This window comes from Haliaeetus leucocephalus, unplaced genomic scaffold (assembly GCF_000737465.1).
Source record: "Haliaeetus leucocephalus isolate CR32 unplaced genomic scaffold, Haliaeetus_leucocephalus-4.0 Scaffold526, whole genome shotgun sequence".
NCBI classification, from domain to species: Eukaryota; Metazoa; Chordata; class Aves; order Accipitriformes; family Accipitridae; genus Haliaeetus; species Haliaeetus leucocephalus.
In genome coordinates, this window is record NW_010972962.1 from 5,199,822 (window position 1) to 5,221,532 (window position 21,711).

The following is a 21,711-nucleotide window of genomic DNA, read 5'->3' on the forward strand; positions in this document are numbered from 1 at the left end:
TTTCCTCCTCGCCTTTCAATTTTTTGTTCCACTATTTGAGATTCTTGCATCCTGGCCTTCACTATAGGTAAGTCTTTACTGAGTTGTTATCCACTTAAAACCACTCATCCCTCTTCATTCACTTCTCCCATCCAGCATTCTTTTAAACGCCAATTTTTCCAGCTCTCTCCTCCTTTCATGGAGAGTATTCTTCTGCTTTGCAAACAGGCTGAGAAAGCTTCCAAAGACCAAAGAAGGCACCTTCCCACATTTCTCACTATAGCCTGAACTTCTGAAAACACAGAACATAATAAAAAGCCCTCACTGTTCATAAATATTTTTATAGATCCTCAAGCAGTCAGAAATTATCACAGACAAGTATTTTTAAAAGTATATCCAGGAAGTGTATCCAGGATTATCTTTTCTTTTGCTCTGAAAGTTTTAAAGACGTGGTTTCTAGATCAAAAGGAAGAGAAAAAAACCCTGTGAGGGTGGGACTGAAAACATGTTTTTGGAGATGAAAAATGAACTCCGTGGAGTACTAAATTAATCCACTGCACCACCTAGGAGAATATTATCTCTTCGGTACGCTTTACAAGTTTCAGCTTTTCCCTTTACAACTGTAAAAACATCCTCTGCCTGTGACAGAGTGATAGGATTGCTTTCCTGACTAATCATGAGGGATACTTAAAACATTCATAATACAAAACAGGTGCAAGAAATATGCACAGAATTGAACACTTAAAAAATTTAGACTTCACAAGAGTTCAATTGCTGTTCTGGGAGGTCTAAATCAAGTTAACCAGCCAGTGCCTAAAATAGTTCAACTCTCTTCAGAAGATTTAAGTAGTAAAAAGTAGAACACTATGCCAACAGTATTTGTTTCTAACACCTCCATCATCTAAGAAGAAAATAATCTATTCATTGTGAAAACTGTACCTACAGGGCGATTTCTCTTTCCTTAGTTTAATCCTAACACCTAATAAAAGTTGTTCGATATAACCACATTCGTATATAGTGTTTTCAATCACTGCACATTTATCCAAGACATAACTAGAGAAGGTAGCTGAACACTAGTGATGCTTTATGGCTGTAACTGAACACCAGGCAGTGTATCTCAAATGGCCATACACACAGCTACCCTGCAATCTCTGCTAGCAACATGGGTTGCAGGAGCTTTTATTCATTAGGGAGTGGTACTAGATGCACTGGATCAGGGAGGCCAAAACATCTGCATAACAACTGCTTGCCATACCCATAGTAATAAGCGTCAAAATCTAGGGCATGGGAGAAAGGGAGGCAGTGCATCCGTCAAGTCATCCATTCCACTTTACAGAGGGGGCAACTGTCAAGCTATCCCTTGCACAACCCAAAGCAGCAGCAGCCTTGTTTTCACTAATTGATGAATATTGCTTATTCTGTACTAAAACCACATTTTCTTTTTAAACTTCAAAGATGTGAACACAAAGTTTATAACAATAGCATCTCTGCATATCCTTAGTTGCTGTAGGAAGGAACTCAGTAACGATGCAGAAACTGAATGAAACCTAACAGAGTTGTAAAAGCTGTCTAAATCTATGCCCTTTTGAAAACTAGTGACATGTCTTAGAAGTCAGAAGCACAATATTTGGGAGCAGTACTAATTACAATTAAAGCAAGTTCAAAGCAATGTCCAACTAGCAGATACTCCCAGTCAATTAGCAGTACCACATGAGTTTTTTTAAAAACAAACTAACAAAAAAGCAGCAGGAAGAAAACCTCTGGCAAAATCTCATCAATGATTTTCTTTCAGAGACTGCCTCCTCCCATTCTTGGAACTTAATTGCATTTCTGTTGCATTCATAAATATAAATCTTGTTCTCAAATGCTTACTGCCTCCTTATATCAGTGTACCCCTATGTAACAGTTAATATGAATTTACAACATGAAGAAATGAGACAACTGTTCTGTTATTGCCAGCTACATATAAGTGAATATGTTTTCAACTTGACATCAATATTTCTTTTCTCTTTGTACTAATCTTAAAAGTAAGGCTTATCTTGAACACTAAAAACTGAGCTTAGAAAAGAAACATCTGGAAGGAAGTTTCACTGGAAAACATTTAATTATAACAGGTTTATGTCTTTGATCTGTAGATAATGTAACATTTGTTTACTATATTGAGCTTTTATAAGCCAGCATGGAACTGCTACCCTTCAAACTTTACTGCCAAGCCAAATAAAATGTAATTCACCATAGTCAATGTTTCTGTGCTACTGAATAAAGCCAAATAAAAAATATGCTACCTCCCCATTCATTCCCTCAGACTCTAGAGATCCTTTGTCTTCAAAATAAAGCAGGAAAAAAATACAGTCACTGACACCCCTGCTGGTAATTCACATTAAGGATTTTTAGGTCAAGCTAATGAGTAGTATACCTCTCTCTTTCACTCAGCCCCAAGTACCAACATCCAAGAACAACCTTCAAAATGTATTTGCCTAATTTGTCTCCTGTTGTCATATTCTCACACCCTAGCCACTGGAGTCTGTGGGTTTTTATTATCTATTCAGTTCTGTAATAAAGAAGGTCCCATGATTGCTTGCTAGCTCTTCTTCATGCATCATTCATCTCTGCTTTATTTTCAAATGCTCATATTTATTTAAATTGTCTTTATTCCTCTGAGTAAGCGTCCAAGTATTAAGCTCATAAAACACGAGAGTGATCGTAATCTCAACTACCTGAAGCTTGACCTTCCTTTGTAGCAGCTTAAGCTAAAATCCTCTTCCTCTCAAAGGAAGGAAAAAGGCATCCACATTCATTAGGCAGGCTCTATGTTCACTAACAACAATCTGTCTTAATACAACTCTTCCAGATAATTAAACTACCTAACATCTTGATGTTTTCATCACAAACTGCTTCTTTTCATCAGTACAACTACATACTTAATTTTTATCTTCAGCAAAGTCACGTCCATACGTGTCTGGCTCAAGAGAACTCCAAGCTGAGACAGCACATGCAGATTTCTCCAGCTGCTTGTTCTTCCCAGGCTTGCGCTATTGGTCCTTGCTGAAAGCAGCACACTGACTCAGACAAACCTTTGCATGATCCAGTATGGCTATTCTCAGGTTATGTTCTTGTCCTGGTTTTCTTGCTGCTTTAATGAAGTCTCCAACTATGTTTTAAATCAATTCTTCCATCTTTAAATTACTTCTTCCAGCTCTCCATTAATATTCAAAATATCAGCATATCCAAATAGTTCATACAGACAATTTGAAGTTCTACCATCGTACAAATCATGTCATATTTGATAAACTTCACAAAGTAAAAACAGAAACAGTAAATCACTTCCATAAAATCTCTGTACAGATGGCAGAAAAACCTGCCAAGCAACCATACAGGTTTTTTTAATCATATTGTTATTTTTTAATACAAGGATCCTAGATGCTTTCATTGTAAAGTATTTTCAGAAAGATGAGTCTAATTCTATAGGATGCTGCTATTCCCTGAAAAGTAGTAACTGCCAATTTCTTGTCCCACTGAAGTCAGTGGGAAATTTAATCTTTAAAATTAACGTAAAGAGTTATGAAACTCTCTATCTCCTATTAAGTCTAATTTTTGTCACATGCAACTGACTAAGTTGATGTGACTCAGTCTGTTCTTTAGATTTGAGAGAGATGCAACAGTGCTGCTGGTTTCAAAGGCAAAACAAAAAAAGGTTCAAAAGCTCAAACCAACATTCCTTGCACAAGACTTCGCATTCATATGGCAAACAGAACTGCTTGAATTAGCGAACATAAAAAGCCAATCCAAACCGAAACACCATCACCACTCCCCAAAACCCAAAAAGATTTCTTTGAACCAGCCTACTGCTATAGAATCAATTTATCTAATTGAAATGACACAATTTTGTGGGAAAATCCAAAGTGTGGAGAAACTTTGAATATTAAGAGTAAGAATTTGTGAAGAGTAACTGACTGCTGACACATGAAACAACATTAAATAGGAGAATTTTCATTTTTACCTTCATGAAGTTTTAACCCTGCATCAAAGCATAATGAATTCTCTCTGTTTCATCTGTCTCTTGCCACTTATATTTTGTACTTCTTTAAGAACAGGTCATGTGTACCCCCCAGACAGAAGGAGATACTGTTCTTCTCTTGCAATGTAAAACACTGGCATATGCTCAGGATAAATCAGTAGGAGTGACAAAGTAACAGGAGTAAGTGGGAAGACTTCACTGACAAGAGAAGCTACCAGCCAGACGTCAGATGAGAAGATGGGGGAATGGAGAGAAATCTTCCTAGGAACCACACCAGACCAACTGTGACTGAGGTACAGCAGTGACCAAAACCAGTCACAACAGGAAAGACCCATGTGCAAGGACATGATAGGCCAGCAGAGTTGGTTTTTTTTTTTTAATTCTATGCAGTTGTTTGATTGCTTGTACAAAGTACCACCAAAAACGTAAATAATCTTAATGAACAAAGCAGCTTCCAGCCAGAAATTATTCCTCAACGATATGTGCAGCTGGGAACTTTACGAAAAGCTTTATCTTGGACAGTACAATCCATCTCCTGATAGAGGCAGCAAACAGAGGCAGCAAGCACATTTAAACAAAGTCATGGAGTTCCCTCTCTTCATATACAAACAGCAAACAATGAGGGAGAAGTCACTGAATCCTCCTTTCCCCTAATCCATGCCCAAAAGATGCTAAAGGGAATGCAAAATGCTCTCCAAAAAGAAGGGACTGTACAGTGTATGGGACAGATACAGGCAACAAAATTTTTTGTACTGTTCTATATCCCAATCTCAAGCTAGACACTGTCAGTGTTTAGTTATAAATCCATGCAAGACCTCCAGGAAGTAGGTTAGCACCTTCAACATTTCAGAAGTGTCCAAAACAAGGCACAGAGAAGTTAAATGAAAACACAATGCCTCTTTTAATAACTTCTGTTTACCTGATCACATATGTTCTAAAAATACGTAATTGTAGGCTTGCCAAATTGAATATGAGGAAGATCAAAGTGATAAGATAATGACCCAACTGAGGTGCAGATTCTTTCATTTGAAAAAGAAATAAACCTTAATAGTAATTACATCTGCTCCATGATTAATTGCAGCTGTCCAATGAATTGTTCTTGATATGCACAGTCTGTACGTGTATGTACACTCTCATTAAAGTACAGATTTTTTCAGTGCACAAATGTGAAAGATTTCTGGAAACTAACGAGTGCAGAACTGTGACTGAAAGCTCCAGTCATACTACTGCTATTTTACTGTACTAATAACAACTAGATTCTAGGTCTATGCACATCACACAGCCTTTGAAATCCAGCATCAACCATGTTAACTGATTCTCACAAGATAAAAATAAGAGCTGAAGTCTTAACATCTGTTTTTCTTGGCAAACCAATCTGAAAGTGCATGCATTAGGGAGGTTTTTTTAATCATCATAAGTAATCTACAACCAGATGAATTAAAGGTGCTGCCTTGTTTTTTGGGCAAATCATGCTTAGGGTCCCTGTAACTTCTCTTTACTTTAAAGCACCCAAAGGAAGAGGTTAAAGCATTAAAGGAGTTAAGAGGTCTGTGTGCAGATGCAGGGCTGTGATCTTGTTGGGATCATGGAGACAAGATAGGATAGCTGACATGTTTGGAGTGTTGCAATGGAGGGATACAGACTCTTCAGGAATAACAGGTGAGGAAGATGAGAAGATGGAGTTGCCCTCTATGCGGGAGAACAGCCAGAATGCATGGTCTGCCCACGGATGGATGATGAGCCAGCTAGGGGCTCCTGGATAAGGATGAAGAGCAGACCAGTACGGGTGACACTGCAGTGGGTGTCTGCTATAGGCTGCCAAACCAGGAAGAACAAGTGGATGAGGCGTTCTACAGACAGCTGGAAATAGCCTTATATTTTCAGGCCCTGGTCCTCATGGGGGACTTCAACCACTCTGGTATCTGCTGGAGGACCAACACAGCACAGCATAAGCAACCCAGGGCATTCCTGGAGAGCACTGATGACAACTTGCTGACAAAAGCAACAGAGGAGACAACAAGGAGAGGTGCTCTGCTGGACCTTATGCTCACAAACAAGGAATGACTCACTGAATATGTGAAGGTCAAAGGCAGCCTTGGCTGCAGTGACCATGAGATGGTGGAGTTCAGGATCCTGAGAGAAGGGAGCAGGGCAAAAAGCAAGATCACAACCCTCAATTTCATGAGAGCAGATTTTGGCCGCTTTCTGGATCTGCTTGGTAGAGTCCTGTAGGATAAGGCCCTGGAGGGAGCGGGGCCCAAGAAAGCTTGTTGATATTCAAGGAGCGCTTCCTCCAAGCTCAAGAGGAGTCCATCCCAACAAGCTAGAAGTCAGGCAAACATGCCAGGAGGCCTGCATGGATGAAGAAGGAGCTTGTGGCAAAACTCTAACATGGAAAGAGACTATACAGAGGGTGGAAGCAGGGACAGGTAACCTGGGAGGAAAACAGAGACTCTGTCCAAGCAAGCAGAGATGCAGTCAGGGAAGCCAAAGCCCACCTGGAGATGAATCTGGCTGAGGTAAGGCTGAGGTACTGAATGTTGTCTTCATCTCAGTCTTTACTAGTAAGGCCCCTGGTTTGGAATAACACAGGCCCAAGCTTTCTTCCTCTAGTATGCCCAGAAGCTTACCTTCTTGGACTCTGTTCAGTATAAAGTGCAAGTGTACAGAACATGTTATCTAAATTGTATATAAAAACTGTTCAAAGTTTCAATCAGTTATTTCCAATCCAAGTAAAAGTCATGTTTATAATATTTAACCCTTTATTTGCAATAACAATCTTAAAAACTAATTTGACTAAATTACATCAAAATTTTGATGGTTTACACAAGACCATCTACCACAATAAAAGCTATGGATGTTACACCCACAAATCTATGCAGGCAAGAATTAACTAGGTGCAGACTGATGGAAACAAAAAATTCTGCATATCTTCGTGAAGAGGCCCCAATCACTGTCAGGATCAAAGAATCATTAAAAAATAAAGGGGAAACTGGCAGGAATCTCAAGTGATCATCAGTCCATCTCCCAGGCCCAGGAAAAAAAAAAAAAAATCTTAATATACACGATGGCAGATCCACTATTTCTAAGTGCTGAACATTAACACATCCTTAATGTTAGAAAGTAGTTGCCAATATTTAAGCTCATATTTGACTTTGCTAATGAACTAATGGAGAAAAGCATACCTTTCAGACATCAGCTATCAATAGCTTCCATTTTCCAAGACTAAGTATATGTATAGAGATCTCTTGAAGGCTACAGCCAATTTTTGTCCTGGCCTTTCCAGTCTCCTCTCTTCACACTCTTGCTTCAGTATGTTTCTTCTCGCTTTGCATTCAGTAAAGAACTCCTAATTTGTCCAAGCTGGTGTGTTATTACACTTTCTATCCAATCTGTGTTAGGTTGATTTATATTTCTGGAGTTACCGTTTCTTTGAAGAACTACCAGGTCTCCATAATTACTTTTCCTACTTAGGGCTCATTTCCATGTGATCTCTTTCTATGAACTCTAAATTTAAATAAACCATGAGCTTTATTAAAGTTTGGAGGTCTTTGATTAACTCTTGAATCTAACAACTGTTTTGCTCAAGATGCTCAGGCTTATTGCAACTGCATAGAATTAGATAAATTGAAGACTGAAAGCTTTCATAAATATCAGGACTCAAAACACACTCTTTTATATAGGTGTCTTCTTTACCGTAGTTTTAAGAGACCCAGTTAAGACTGTTGTCTATGAGACTAAACATTTCTACAAAAACACAGACACGAAAAGAGAAAGCAGATCATGTCCCTACCTGCATGGCTTACAAATACCACTATGAGTCAAACCAGCACATTGAAATTACTAATCGCAAGTACAGGTTATTGAATAAAACATTTCTGAATTAATTACAGCTTAATTCTGAATTTCTCAATTATTCTGAACAGATGGAATACATACTGCAGGAGTTCCAACCTGAAGAGGCAAAAGGTCAAAACAATATTCAATTCTCTGATAAGGATACCTCACAATCTTCCCAAATACTTTAAGTTCCTTGGCAACTGCCAAAAGTCAAGAAATTTCACAAACGTAAAGGCTTCCCTAGTTATAAATTTTGATACACTTCTAGAATTCTCTACATAAAGTTCTGGACGAGCTCTTCCTTTCACCTGATCAGCTAAAAAACCTAGATCTTAAAACAAAAGAAGCCATAAATATTTCATCATTCAAGATGGCCAGTAGAAGATTTCTGCATTTTCTTGTGGATTACAAACTTGATTCCCTCCCCCTCTCCCTGTCCCCCATTCCAGCTTGGATGATGGAGCAAAGTAGAAATTGCACTCATAAAGGAAACACTAAGCATAGAAAAGATTTTTCTTTGTTTTATTCAAGTCAATGCATTTCCTTATGATGCAGAACTACTCCTTGAAGAATATCATCAGTTCCGTAAGAGTTACAGAACAACAGTACTCCTCCTAGATAATTCTTGAAAAGAATTCTTCTATAAAACATGTAAACTGTAAGATTATTTTATCCTCATGCACATTCATATTCCTACATAAATTGTGCCACAGTTATCACACTGGGGAGGAAAAGACATGTTTTCACATAACGCAAAGGTCTGAAGTTAAACACAACATATTTGCATCCACTGTCAAAAAACATTCCTTGTCAATCTCAGCATTTTGAAAACCAGGCCAAGTTTGGACAAGCACTCCATGCTGAACTCTTTTTGAATGATCTTTCTATAAATTAACATTTGGCTTGCAACAGATGAAGCGATTACATAACTCTGAAACATAACTGAAATGTACCTTCAAGATTCATCACATTTGGTACTGCCACATAAGCTTTAAGTCTGAATAATTCCAACTTTCCTGTTCAAGCCTTGACAACATATGAACACTGAAATAAAAAAACCAGGCAATTAACTTAGTCAGCTTCTGACTTATGTGACTGAACAAATGAAATGAAATTACTGAATTCCATTTTGATAAGATATTGGCCTTGTATTGCTGGAAAAACCTAAATTTTATTGAGTTTTGTACAGGCTTACTTTTTTTAGTAGGGATTTTTGTTTTGGTTTTATATCAAAGAGGAAGATAAATTCTCTACTGTGTCATGGAAATATAGTGCAAACAGTTTCAAAAACTGCCAGATCACTGTCTCTTCAAGTAAGCCTTCAGAGAAACAGTGCTTTAACAAACAGTCTTGTAACAATTTTCTACAGTTCAATGAGCCTTAGCAGCAGCTTTGCAAGTCCCGTCTTATATTGATAAAAAGGAAACTGAAACCATGCATCCAACAACCCCGAAAGTCACAGTACTTTGCTCTTTGTACTATTTACAGGAGGTGCATTCTAACTACGTGTTGAACTACCTGGCATTAGTGTTTTAGAGGTACAACATCAAACACTACCATCTCCTTTTTTGCATGTCTTTATCACCCTACAGTATTTCTTCCAAATGTTTTGTTATTTAACTAGCAACACATAGTTCAGTGTTTCAGTCATATACCAAATTTAGTTAAGTACTAAATGAAGACTTTGCACAACCTTGATTCACAAGTCATAAAAACAAAACCCAAAACAAATGCTAGAAACCAAACATCACTGAACTGTTATGGTACAACTGATATTTTTTTGACGAATGTCATACTCTGACAGCACCAGTCTCTCCCTGGTGCAGTATGAATTGCAGTAGTAGCTCCTAGTATCTGCTCAAAACTGACAAAAAATCACGTTAAAGCCCTGAGAATATCTCCTGCCTCAGGAGTATGTAAAAGAAAACTCCATACATCTATGCATAAGATCATGTTAGCAACACTGGATTAAACAAACAGATCAACCTTTGGGCTCTTTCAGAACCAACCCTCCATTATTATTTTTTTTTCCAGGTCACTAAAAAGAAGGCAGTCGCTTTATATGTTTCGGGAGTTTCAGGAGTTTCGTGAGACACCAGGGCTGCAAAGGTAATTTGATGATGGCAATCTTTTTCCCACGCAGATACAGCAGCTCACAGGTGTAAGCACTTGCATACATACAGGTGCGTGGACTGCTTTTCAGAGCAGAAAAGACTGGACACGATCATCCCACACCCTGCGACAACCTTCACTGTAACCAGTCGTCATCCAAATCCAGCTTCAATTGGCTGAAACCCTTTACAGGTAAAGGTGACAGTGACAGCTCTAGAGGGACTTCACTCATTTCCCTGTCCTACGTTTCCTGTAAGGTCATGATTTTAAAGGAAAATAACATACTGGAAAAGATACACTACCAAACTAAAACAAAACCACACACACCCCACCACGCAGTTTACAGCAGGAACATGTACCTAGACAGCTTGCCAACTAAGGCAGACTAACAGAGGTCATCATGTACAATATGGCTTTGTTGGAGGGTTGCTCATGAAAAACAGGCAATAAAAATCAGTAACTTATTACCATGATAGCTTAAAAATCAAACACAGTGAACCGCCTACCATAAACCAAAGGAATGGTATATGGGGAATGAAGAAATTTGTGATTCCAAAACAACAGCAAGCTGTTCTCCAGAATTTTTTCAGAAGAAAACAGTATAAAGCCCATCGCAACTTATACAGCAAACTGACAGGAAGCTGCTGGTGTAACAGGAAAAGCAAATGAATTAACATATAAATATGTAGGTAAGTAGCAAGTCTCTATCTACAATACTATTGGTGCTTGGAGTTCAGCTTTGCCTCAGATTTGCTCTGTGATTTTGGGCAAGTCACATAGATCTCTGTGTAGATATGTTTATATAAAGATATTTGCTCTCAAAGTACCTTAATCTCCAGAGATGAAACATTATATGAAATGTAAATGTTGATATTTACAGCTTACAGCCCTCTAATAACAGCTGAAATGTGCATTCCATATTCATCATCTGAAAAGCAGTCTTCATACATGTTTTGACAATGTGTGAACATTCAGCACCAACTTACTGTGTGTTATCTGGCTGTGAAGTATGACCAAAAAAAATCCAACAAAAACCCCATAGTAAAAAAAACCAAAATAAACAACCAAACAAAAAACCCGAACAACCCCCAAAAACTTACTTGCAGAAGTGTTCCATGAATATTATTCTGTCGTATGCAAGGACTGGTAGAGTCTGGAAGCCCCTCCAGCAAGGACAGCACTGTATGTGGTACTTCATTTACCATAACAAATGGAACAAGGGCCCGACCTGACATCTCACGTGAACGGTACACAGGAGAGTGCCCACACCTAGAAAAAGGAGAAATACCTATTTTTTGTCATCCAGCTGTAACCCACTGCTGTGGCTAAAAAAAACCCCAAAGGATAATGCAATGAAAACTAAGCCACATTTCCCACAAATCAAATGTACAGTCTTTCTTCTCAGTAGTGCAAGAGCATTTGCCCCGACACATGTCATACTAGAGCCATGCTGGAGCCTTTTTTTTCCTTCAGAAGTTCCTGTGTTTATATAAAGTAAAAAAAAAAAAAAAAAGAAAAAAAGAAAAGATGCAATTATGCCATGAAGCAGGTAAGTATACGGTCCTGTTCCATCTTTCTTGATGTTTATGTTACATACTATACAGCAATAATACTCAAAAGTATTATGAGTTTGACTTAAAACTATTAAACACCATACTCTTAATCGGATGTTTCCGTAATAACACAACATGGTGTCTAATGGAATTTTAGGCCATATCTCCCACTGGTTTTTAGAACATATTTAAAGGCAGGAAGTAAAAGACACATTGGAAAATAATCTTCTATTATTTATAATTAGTATCTCAAAAATAAATACTTTTTATTTATTAAAAATTAACTGATAAGACTCAAGACTGCATATAAAACACAGGCCAAAAAGAACCTTTCATCTTTTAATGTTATTAAGGTTTTAACTGGCTGTTAATTTATTATAGACAGACAATTAACTATTCAGCTATATTAACCAGCTGTATACTACTTCCGTAGCATGTACACTGAGTAGAAGTGAACAAAATTCTTTTGTCAACTAAAAGTAGGTTAGGCTAAATCTTTCAAAGCCAGCAATTCTTGCACGTGTCAATTTTTGTAAGGCAGGTACAATTCAGCCACCTGCAATTTCAGACAACTGAGAAAGTTACCACAGGGTTTAGAAACGAATGGCCAAATGACTTCAGTGATGTAAAATGCAGTATGGCGGAAGTTATGCTCTGATACCTCCCAGCTGATTGTGATGACCCAGAGAGATGGCCTTCCCTCCTCCTACCCTCTCATCCTTTTCCTGAACTGCTTCTCACATATTTGCAGTTTACAAAAATCACACGTAGTTGAGATTATCCCCTGCCAAAATGGACAAACCACTTTTGAGTTCTTGAAAACAAGCCCTGCAGGGTCATGCCTGCATATTTAAAAAATGAAATGAAATTAAAAGGTGTTCTGAGGTTTCATATATCTCTAGCAAATTTAAATCAATACTCAAAGTAGTTGTTTACTTTAGTTCACATCAAAGAAATACAGAAAACATTTTCCATCTTGAACTAGCAACTGAATTAATAGGGTTTTGAACACAAGACAGTAAACAGACTTAATTGAAATAGCGTTAACAGTTCTGACATTTTAGTCATGTTAGGCCATGGTATGCCTGAAAAACACAGACCTTGTTCAGAGGAAGTAGAGAGCTATGCTACCCCTGAATGACAGGCTTTTGTGGGAATTTTCATTTTCGCAGTATGGCAGCATGTTCTCTCCCCCGCCTCCCCATGTCTTCCCTCATAGGGAATGATTTTTAGAAAAATCATTGCATTTCCTTTTCAGTGACTGGCTGTCCTTCACAACAGGATGCAAAAGCAGAGCAGTCACAACTAGAGGCTCTTCCATATGGAAAAGCTTTAATTCTGTATTGACAAAGTGCAAGAAGAAAGTCAGCCTAGCTCTTAATAAAAAGCTTCATTTTTTTTTAAACAAAAACGTTTTAAATCTACTGCACAGTAAACTTAAACCCGAGAAGTGATTTGTCTGCAACCATTTCTTTATTTTTGCTAAATCGTATTCTCTTAACCAAGAGATTCTCACATGTTGATGTTCTTTCCAAACGCAAGCAACACTGATACTGTAATGAACATCTAGTTTTTAAGTAGCTATAACTGTTTACTCAGGAATGTTCTTTATTTTGTTCATGACCTTTTACAAATCCCAAGGAATCCGACATGTCTTCAGAAGGAAGAGTGGAAAAATGGGTAAAATGCCAGGGTTTCCTCTAACTTGTGCAAGGGTACTTTCCAACACTGCATGCTTCATAGAGGGTTTTCTCCTCAAACACAATGCAATGAATTAGAATGGAATTCTGTAGGTTTTTTCTTAGTAATAAAAAACAGAGTTGAGAACAATTTTTAGATAAACCGACTCTAACTTTGTTGTCTTGTAAAAACTGAATTAAAGACTTATAACACCTGCACATATGTATATGGAGATGCAGTATTTTACATATCAAATTTTGTTCCATGCTGTTATTTTATCAAATTTATTATGGAAACAGAAGTGACTGCTCTACATTTTGAAAGAAGAAAATAATTTCATATTACAGGCAAAATTGTCTCAGCTGCCTAGTCTGGGTCCACAACAGAGGCTGCCACCTCAGCATTTACACTGAATGTCCATAAGGCAAAAGTGCAATTCTCAAAACTACCAACAAGTCTAATCTTCACCTCTCCTCATGCCCCAAATTAATGTTCTCTATAAAAACCTCTGCAGTCGAGTATTACCCCACACAGAGGCCTAACTGGGACCCTCAAATCAGGTTCTGTTTTGCACTTTGAGTATTCTAAATCAGGAGGCAATAACCTCCCCTCCCCCCTCCCCCCCCAGCAAACACCTGAGCAAACACACAGGTGCCCAGCAGGTGGAGAAATCACCCAGGATGCAGGGGACCCGGTTCTGCAACTTTCTGTGCCTGAGGGAAATGCAAACCCACAGCTACTACTTGCCCAAAGGGCAACCCAGCCACCAACCTGCTACTGTACTACACACCTGCTGTACATTAATGCAAACTTCTCACACTACAGATTGCTACATAGGGCGCAGTGTAGTCACAGGAACTGATATCTTAGTGGAAACTCTCAGAAGAGCACTCCTACGAAGTCACTGCTAAGGAACAAAAGTGTCACAAAGTTTAAGAACAATAAAGTATCTGCTTATAGGAACACATATGGGAACACAAGGAAGGTATTTCACATTGGCGAATAGCTTCACAAATCTGAGAGGGGTTAACATTCTGACTGTTTCTTCCACCCCCCCCTTTTTTTTTTAAATGAAATTTATTTCTTTTTTAAAATCTCATAATACTCAAAAGAAAATTGGTCACAGCCCCAAGAAACAGTACTGATAACATTTCAAATACACTTCTTTCACATACACATGCAAGATATCATACCAAGTCACCACTAGTGACCTCTCCCTGAACTTCTGCATACCCTGAAGGCACTTATGTTTGTATCTTTCATGTTTTGAAGGAACTTGGCATCATTCCTGAATCATGCAAGAAGTTTGAGAACAATGTCAAAATATACACTACTTTTTCCATAAACTGTAACAGCACCCCAGATTGAGAACAGGCAGTTTTGATTTTTACTGGATCCCACTTAAATATAATCTCTTACCTGTAAATAAAACTAAACAGGATCAATTGTCAAAAAGCTAGAGGAAGAGTGAATGCAAATAAAACAACTGAGTAACACAAAACAGCAATCTAACCCAATGTAGCAATTTTTTGTTTATTGTTATATCAGCCTCCAAGATCAACTATACACCTTAACACTGAGTCCACCACCTGTATTCTTAAATATTTATTTTATCTAGGATTTAGCAACAACTATGGGAAGCAACATCACAAGCTGTATCAAGAAAAATCTTTACACAATTACAGCAATCACTGTAACTCAGTTTGTACCTGCAGCAAAACCTAGCAGCTTAAGGAAAGAAGTATTTGAAGGCTATGAAATTATTCTGGCTACTCTTCCTGCAGCAGTTTAACAAACTGCCATCCCTGAGATTAGTTTCACTTATGTGGTAGCAGTTGCCTCGCCAAGACGTTGGCAGAAAGGAACAGGACCTCCAGCCTTGGCCACTTCACCATCCAGACTCTGAGCTTCACCTGCCAACAACATGACTAAAATCTGCCACAGGCTGCCTCTTCTCATCTTCTCTGCAGGCAAGTACAAGCAATGGAGTCTTGCATCCGTTAGGGCAGCGTGTGTGTGTGTGTGCAAACCTGTATTTAAAACTGTTTCATTTTACTTTGATTTGAAAAATACTTCGTGGGCGGGGGGGGGGGGGGAAGAAGTGTTTTCAGTACATGACACTTTCTTTAGATGCAGATCGTGTATAAATAGACTTTAAAATCTAAGCAATATCTAAAATGTTGTCATACGTAAAAAAATACAGTATGTGAACCTAATTTTATTATATCTCAAGGTACCAACGAGCAATGAAACTTGCAAAATCTTCATGTGATTACCTTTCTATTAAATCCTGAGGGCTATTACCAACTGTTGAAGTAGTATTCCACATTGAACTCAGTACTGTTTATCTAGGTGCACGAGGTATTGGATGTAAACATGTTTACTTCAAACAGTCCATGATCAAGAACAAAAAGTCAATAAATCTGAGGTTTCACTTTGTGTAACTATAGATTCAATGCATTTCCACTGCTCCCTTCCAGCTTTAATACTTAGATCCTGAATAACCCTCCTAACTGACATAATTTATGACCAACTCTCATAAGGCACAGAGATTCCATACTCCTCTGCACATATCAAAGTATCCAATTTATTACTCTGCCTACAAACAACAAAGCACTAGCTGTAAATAAAAACAGCTTAAACTTAAAAAACAAACAAACAAAAAACCCTGCAGGTGTTTCCTATGTGCTCATTTTTCTCCCTTTCTTATTACTCCCCCTCAACAGACCTTATATTACCCAAGTTAACAAACCAAATAAGGATTACCTTCTATATGAAGGTCACAGAAACAAATAAGCAGAATTAACTTGAAAAAATCACACCTGTAGCTGAAAATATGTCTATTGTATTAAATAATACCTACAGTTGTTAGAAGAAGGATTAACAAGGAGAAAAATACATATTTCCAGGTTTACTGGATGTTGTCACAGTGATCTGTGCATTACTAATTATGTCACTGCTTATTAACAATACAGTTCCTGCAGTCCTATAGACAGTACTGCAGCATCATAGTTTTGTTTTCAACTAAAATACATTAACATCCATTGCCTTCACAAATTGTTGGAAGAGAGAATTGGGAACAGAAGCTGTGAAAATGGAACTGAAACAACAGGAGAACAGGCTGAAAAACGAGGAAGGGAACATTCTGCAGAAGGTGCCTCTGATCTTGTAAGTCAAACCAAGTATCCTACCACCATCACAAGAAGAGTTTGGGAGAAGAGGGCAGCATGAGCCAGGAAAGGCACACTTGCTATTCAAACAAATCAACTCTGCCTGCTAGTTAAAACATTTTAACAGCCTCCAGGGATTTTAAAAGATAAAACTGATTAAAAATAAATGAATAAGTAAAAATCAAATAGATGGTATCCTTTAAACCCTGGAGCTAGTTATGCCACAAGGTCCTAACAAATGCACTGGAAAGAAAAAGTTGTAATAAGGCTTCTGTCTGATTCTACACAGACACAGTACATTGTATGAGAAAGAGGTTTTCTCTTTCCTCTGCCATGCAGCTATAGTTCAAGTCATGTAATCAGTTCTAAAGCAAGAATTAAAAACATTAAATTACATTAGGGGAAAACATAGATAGGGATCACAGAGAAAAGTATTTAGCAACAGATCCAGTTTGTATTAGAAAGAGTTTGGTTATTAAGATTCAAGAGCATTGTACTGTCTGTATTAAGTGAAATAACAAAAAAAAAAAAAGAGAATCTTTCTAGAAAAAAATTAATCATGATTATATACTAGCTCATTTTTTTCCCTTCAAGTTCTCTGAGATATTAAATTTAGCTTTCAAATGCAGTATTACAGGTTTCCAAGCAAACAGAGGCCCAAAAATAGCATTAAAAAAATACATTCATGCTTCCACACAATTAACATAAATTGGACTTCCATACTGGGGACAGATCAGCGGGACAGTACCTGATCATTAACATAAGAGTAAGGTTTCCTGGAATATGAGTAGTAATTTGCTATACATGTATGTAGTGTTCCTTTTACTCATTTATTGATTTGCCTGGTTTGTGTTTTTCATTTAAGGAAACACAACTATTTTCCATTTCATTAGATTTCTGTGTTCCTTAGCAATTAAAGTATCCAAAGCATTTAATTTTTAAAACTTATTTCACTGTGGAAACCTGTAATTGACCTGAAGACACTTTTTTGTTCTTAATCTGAAATTAAGAATCAAAAAAAAACCCAGAATAATCTGAGTTTTGATATAGCATCTCAGTATTTACCTGACAAGTAGAAAAACATTACAAAAGTATCAACAGTTTGCTGGAGGTTTTAGATCCACAATCAACACATGAATGTAGACCAGAAAATGTCTGAACATAACCATGGACAGAAACAGATCAAGTGTAATTTCAGGTTACAGTACTAAACCTGTAAATTCGCATCTATTTCCTTTAAAGTGAAGTTAACAGTTGCCCAAACTTCCAGTCTCTTTATGCATTGCATTAAGTATTTTATTCTTCAAACTCTGCCAATTAAGATAAAACCTTATGTATTTGTAAGGGCAGCGTTTTCCACACAAGCACTTAATGAATCAGAGTAGCTGTAAATACTGCAGGAACTATGTAAGCAAAGTGCAGACTTCTATTTGTGAAAGCTGTCCACAAGCTATGCCAGGAGTTGTTTCTCCATATGTTTTCAAGGGCTTTCTAGGAAGAAATTACAGACATTTCTTTTTTCTTGTCACCAAGACCTAGGTTATTGTAAAAAGTGGCCAACTGATACCAAGCTGAATCAACAATAGAAACTTGAATTGTTGTGGTTCAGCCAGCCAACAAACCAAGACCTCTAATGTGTAAGCCTATGAAAACTGTTACTGTGCATAAACTTTAGACCAACAGATATATGTTCTCTTCAAATGGAGATTTGCTATAGAAGATGCTGACACAATTTAAATAGCATCTCTTTTCTTGCATTCCCATCAAGAAATCTCAAATAATATCTCCAAGTAGCTAACCTCTAGGTTTATTTAACTGTTTGCTGAAGTCACATGAGGTTAGAGCCTCCTTTCATCAGTTTTTGGTTCACAGCATCCTAGAGAAAAAACAACTGCTCTTAACTCAAGGTCACGTAAAAGAAAAATTTTCATTCACAACCATATTTCAACTTTGTTAATTTGTGAAAAGTTACTATGATGTTTCACAACTGCAGAATAACAGAAAGAAACACACACCACTTACTACCAAAACAGGAAAAAAACACAACAAAGAATGTAGACAAACTACTTTCTGTCTTAGTAACTGCATCATTACTTTGAACTCTATGAAAGGGAAGTTGAATGCATAAATCAAGTCTCAGCACCTTGTGATGATTTTGAAAGCTTCAGCTGACTGTAAACAAGAATGCAACAAGAGGAATTTTCAAAGCTTATTATCAGACCCATTATCAGACCCATGAAACCAACCAAAGGATCTGGGTTCTCAAAGACACCCTCCTTTCAGCCATACCACCAAAAGTAGCTAGCTCATTGCCAAAAAGCCTTCCCAATATCAACTCTTCTCGAACTCAGACTGTTCTTTTTAAATAATATTGGCTTTTAAAAATATCATTATACTTAGTTTTCCTTGACATACCTACTGTCCTCTGCAGAGTTAATGCATTATTTCACTCCATTTTCATGTTCCTTCCTTCAAATACTTTTGCAGAACAAGATAAATGTTACTATTTGGCTACTTGACTAGCAAGGTAGTTACTACTGGCTAATTTTAAGTATGTAAATGAATAATACAATTACTTCACTAATCATGTGTTGACAGTTGAGCCTATTTTGACAGTCTATTTTTTACTAGATCATGTTTTAAATAATAAGTAGTATACATCAGATTTTAACCTAGAATCCCAGACATTGGCCCCCTTCAGGAGTCTGCAATACTGGGAGAAAGATGGTTACTCTCAGTACTCATGAATGCCTCTCCACTAGACATCACCTTTTATTTCCCCTGAATCTGACAGCTACTTACATTTTGTGAATACTTCCTAAATTGCTTCAGATTATAATCTGCCAATTAGAAGCAAACAGATCGATGAACACGGTAAAAACTGGGATAAGGAATTGATATTGAATACCTAGGGGTTGTAGTATTTCCCATCAGCACTACCTGAACATGAAAAGAACATCTGCCTACAGTTTAAGAGAAAAGGCTGAAGAATACAGCAAAGAATGTACAAGATGTACCATGATTTTCAGTTGATCAGAAGGTCTTGAACAGCCTACTGCCAATCAAGCACTTTGCAGTTTTCTCTAGCACTACAATTTGAACTTAATCAAAATGGAAAAAAAATCACAAACTCTTTACCATTTCTCATTTAAAAATGTTAAAAAAAAAGTCTGAAAACCTTCTTATTACTAAATACTTATGGTGAACCATAAATATTTTTTCAGATCGGTACCAATCACTATGCAATCAAGACTGCACAGAATATAGAGTGTAAGTAGAAATGGAAGAATTCCAAGCCAGTCCCAACTCACAAGAGAGGATTTATGCTCGGAGGGGAAAAGCATTCTTCTCCCTCTCTCCTTCTCCCCCAGCCATGCAAAACTTCCATCTTGGATGTCAAGCCAGAGATTTAACACTACAAAATACAGTAAGACTCTAAAAAGCAATGTTATGTTTTAGGTGTGTAGGTTGCTCCTTTTTCCAAATACCTATGCCAGCTCATGTATTTTGGGAACCTTGCCTATAATGAAAAGGATATCTGTCTCCATACTGCAATGACAGGTCAGCCCCATAAGTTTCCCCAGCAAGGACAGGGTATTCCAATGGGTTAGAGCCTGCTCCTAGTATCACAGGGATTCCAAATAAATTATTGCAGGCAGTTATAATACTACGCAATTATACTGATCAGACATTAGATTAAGAAAAAAAAAAAAAAAAAGACAAACAAAAAAAACAGAGACCAAAGACCAAGAAGATGTGCATGTGATATGTAAAGCCAGGGAGATGCTTTATAAGCAACTGCAATGAAGAGCAGTTATTTTAATAAGACAGTGCTGCAACAAACACGTGTAGTTCTTTTTATCCAATATGAAAAGGCATTCCCACAAAAGCTCTTTGCTTATCAGACCCCTGATAAAATTCCCAGTCTTACAGAAATGGCAGTTGAAAATTGCCAAATTTTAACATTAATTCTCCTACTGGTGCCATGCCACACTAAAATAAAGGAAAAGGAGGAGAAAGGCAGAGAAAGCATGCCTAGCACAACCATCCAGCTATCTTTTTGGCCACTTACCAAAGGATACTAATGTTTAGCTTACAGAAAGTCAGACGGTTGCTTTCAAGTCAGATACAAAATGATGTACTGAACCCCCATATGCAGCTGTACATGTGTGAAAAAAAAACCCAAAAATCTGGGAAGCTCTATTTAAACAATTTACATAAACAGAGATTTTAACAAGGTATACATGAATGACTTCAATCAAGGTCTTCTCAAACAAACTGAAGATACCTTGTTACCAGAACTCCCACACTCCCCCATCTCTTGTGCTCTTTATTCAGTGTAAGGTTTTAAGCTTATTTCAGTCTCACACTTCTGATTTTACATTTGAATTTTGTTTCTTTATTACTCCATATTACCCCAGATCCAATTCCCATGAAGCCGATACAAGCTTTGTCACAGGGCTACAACAGAACAGGACCAGGCACCTGATAAGGCTGGATATAATTTAACATAATTAAACACAACACAGAGCAGTAAAACTAACAGGCATAGGTCAACAAAGATTAACTTTTTTTGAAAGAGCAACCCACAATAATACTATTAATCAGTGAATATTTAAATTCACACCACCTTCTAGAATATTAATACTACTATACTTGGGTGGTTTTCCTTAAGTTGTTTCCTTAAGAAGGGAGCTCTCACAGATTTATAAACTAGTAAGACACAACCGTGACTCCTAGAGAGCCACAAAACTCATGATCAGGTGCTCCACTTCCTAAGAAGCTAAAATAAACCTCGATCAATCTCACTTATTTAATACACATTTTTCAAACTGCCTAAAACATAGAACTCAATGATTTGCAACATTAGTACACACAGGTTACAACAGTAAGATCCTAATTTTACGTATGCACCTTTACATAATTGGATTTGTTGTTCAAAAGCAAAAGATGTGAACTATGGCAATAATATTTCCCCCTCAGTCTATTGAAGCAAACTGAGCAATGAAGACTGAAAAGAATATGCAAGGAATTTGTGAACATAAGTGGAAAAAGAATGGGGAGACAAAAAAAACAGGCAAAGCTGCAGCAGAATGACATTTTGCATCTTAGTAGGAAAGCATCAAAGAACCAGAGATAAATCAGTCAATGGCAAAAGACAGCACAATAATGTAAATATATTAAGTATTATCTGGCAATTGAAAACCATATTTGGGGGATACAGTATTATGCAACGCCATGAGGTTGCTTCATTGCATGGGAAAGTTCTTAAACATTTTACTAATCAGAAAACTATTGAAAACAATGAGTCCTTTGTAGTAGGTTCAAGCAGAGTGCAACTGAAGGTCTATTTTTAAAT

At 37.3% G+C, this 21,711-nt stretch overlaps 1 protein-coding gene across 1 annotated transcript in view; it reads right to left on the reverse strand.

The window, feature by feature from the left end:
* Positions 1-21,711, reverse strand: part of THADA (thyroid adenoma associated) — a 168,985-nt gene that overhangs the window by 80,940 nt on the left and 66,334 nt on the right. The window contains 1 exon segment of the mRNA XM_010576464.1: positions 11,050-11,218. Within this exon segment, the coding sequence (XP_010574766.1) occupies positions 11,050-11,218 (169 nt within the window).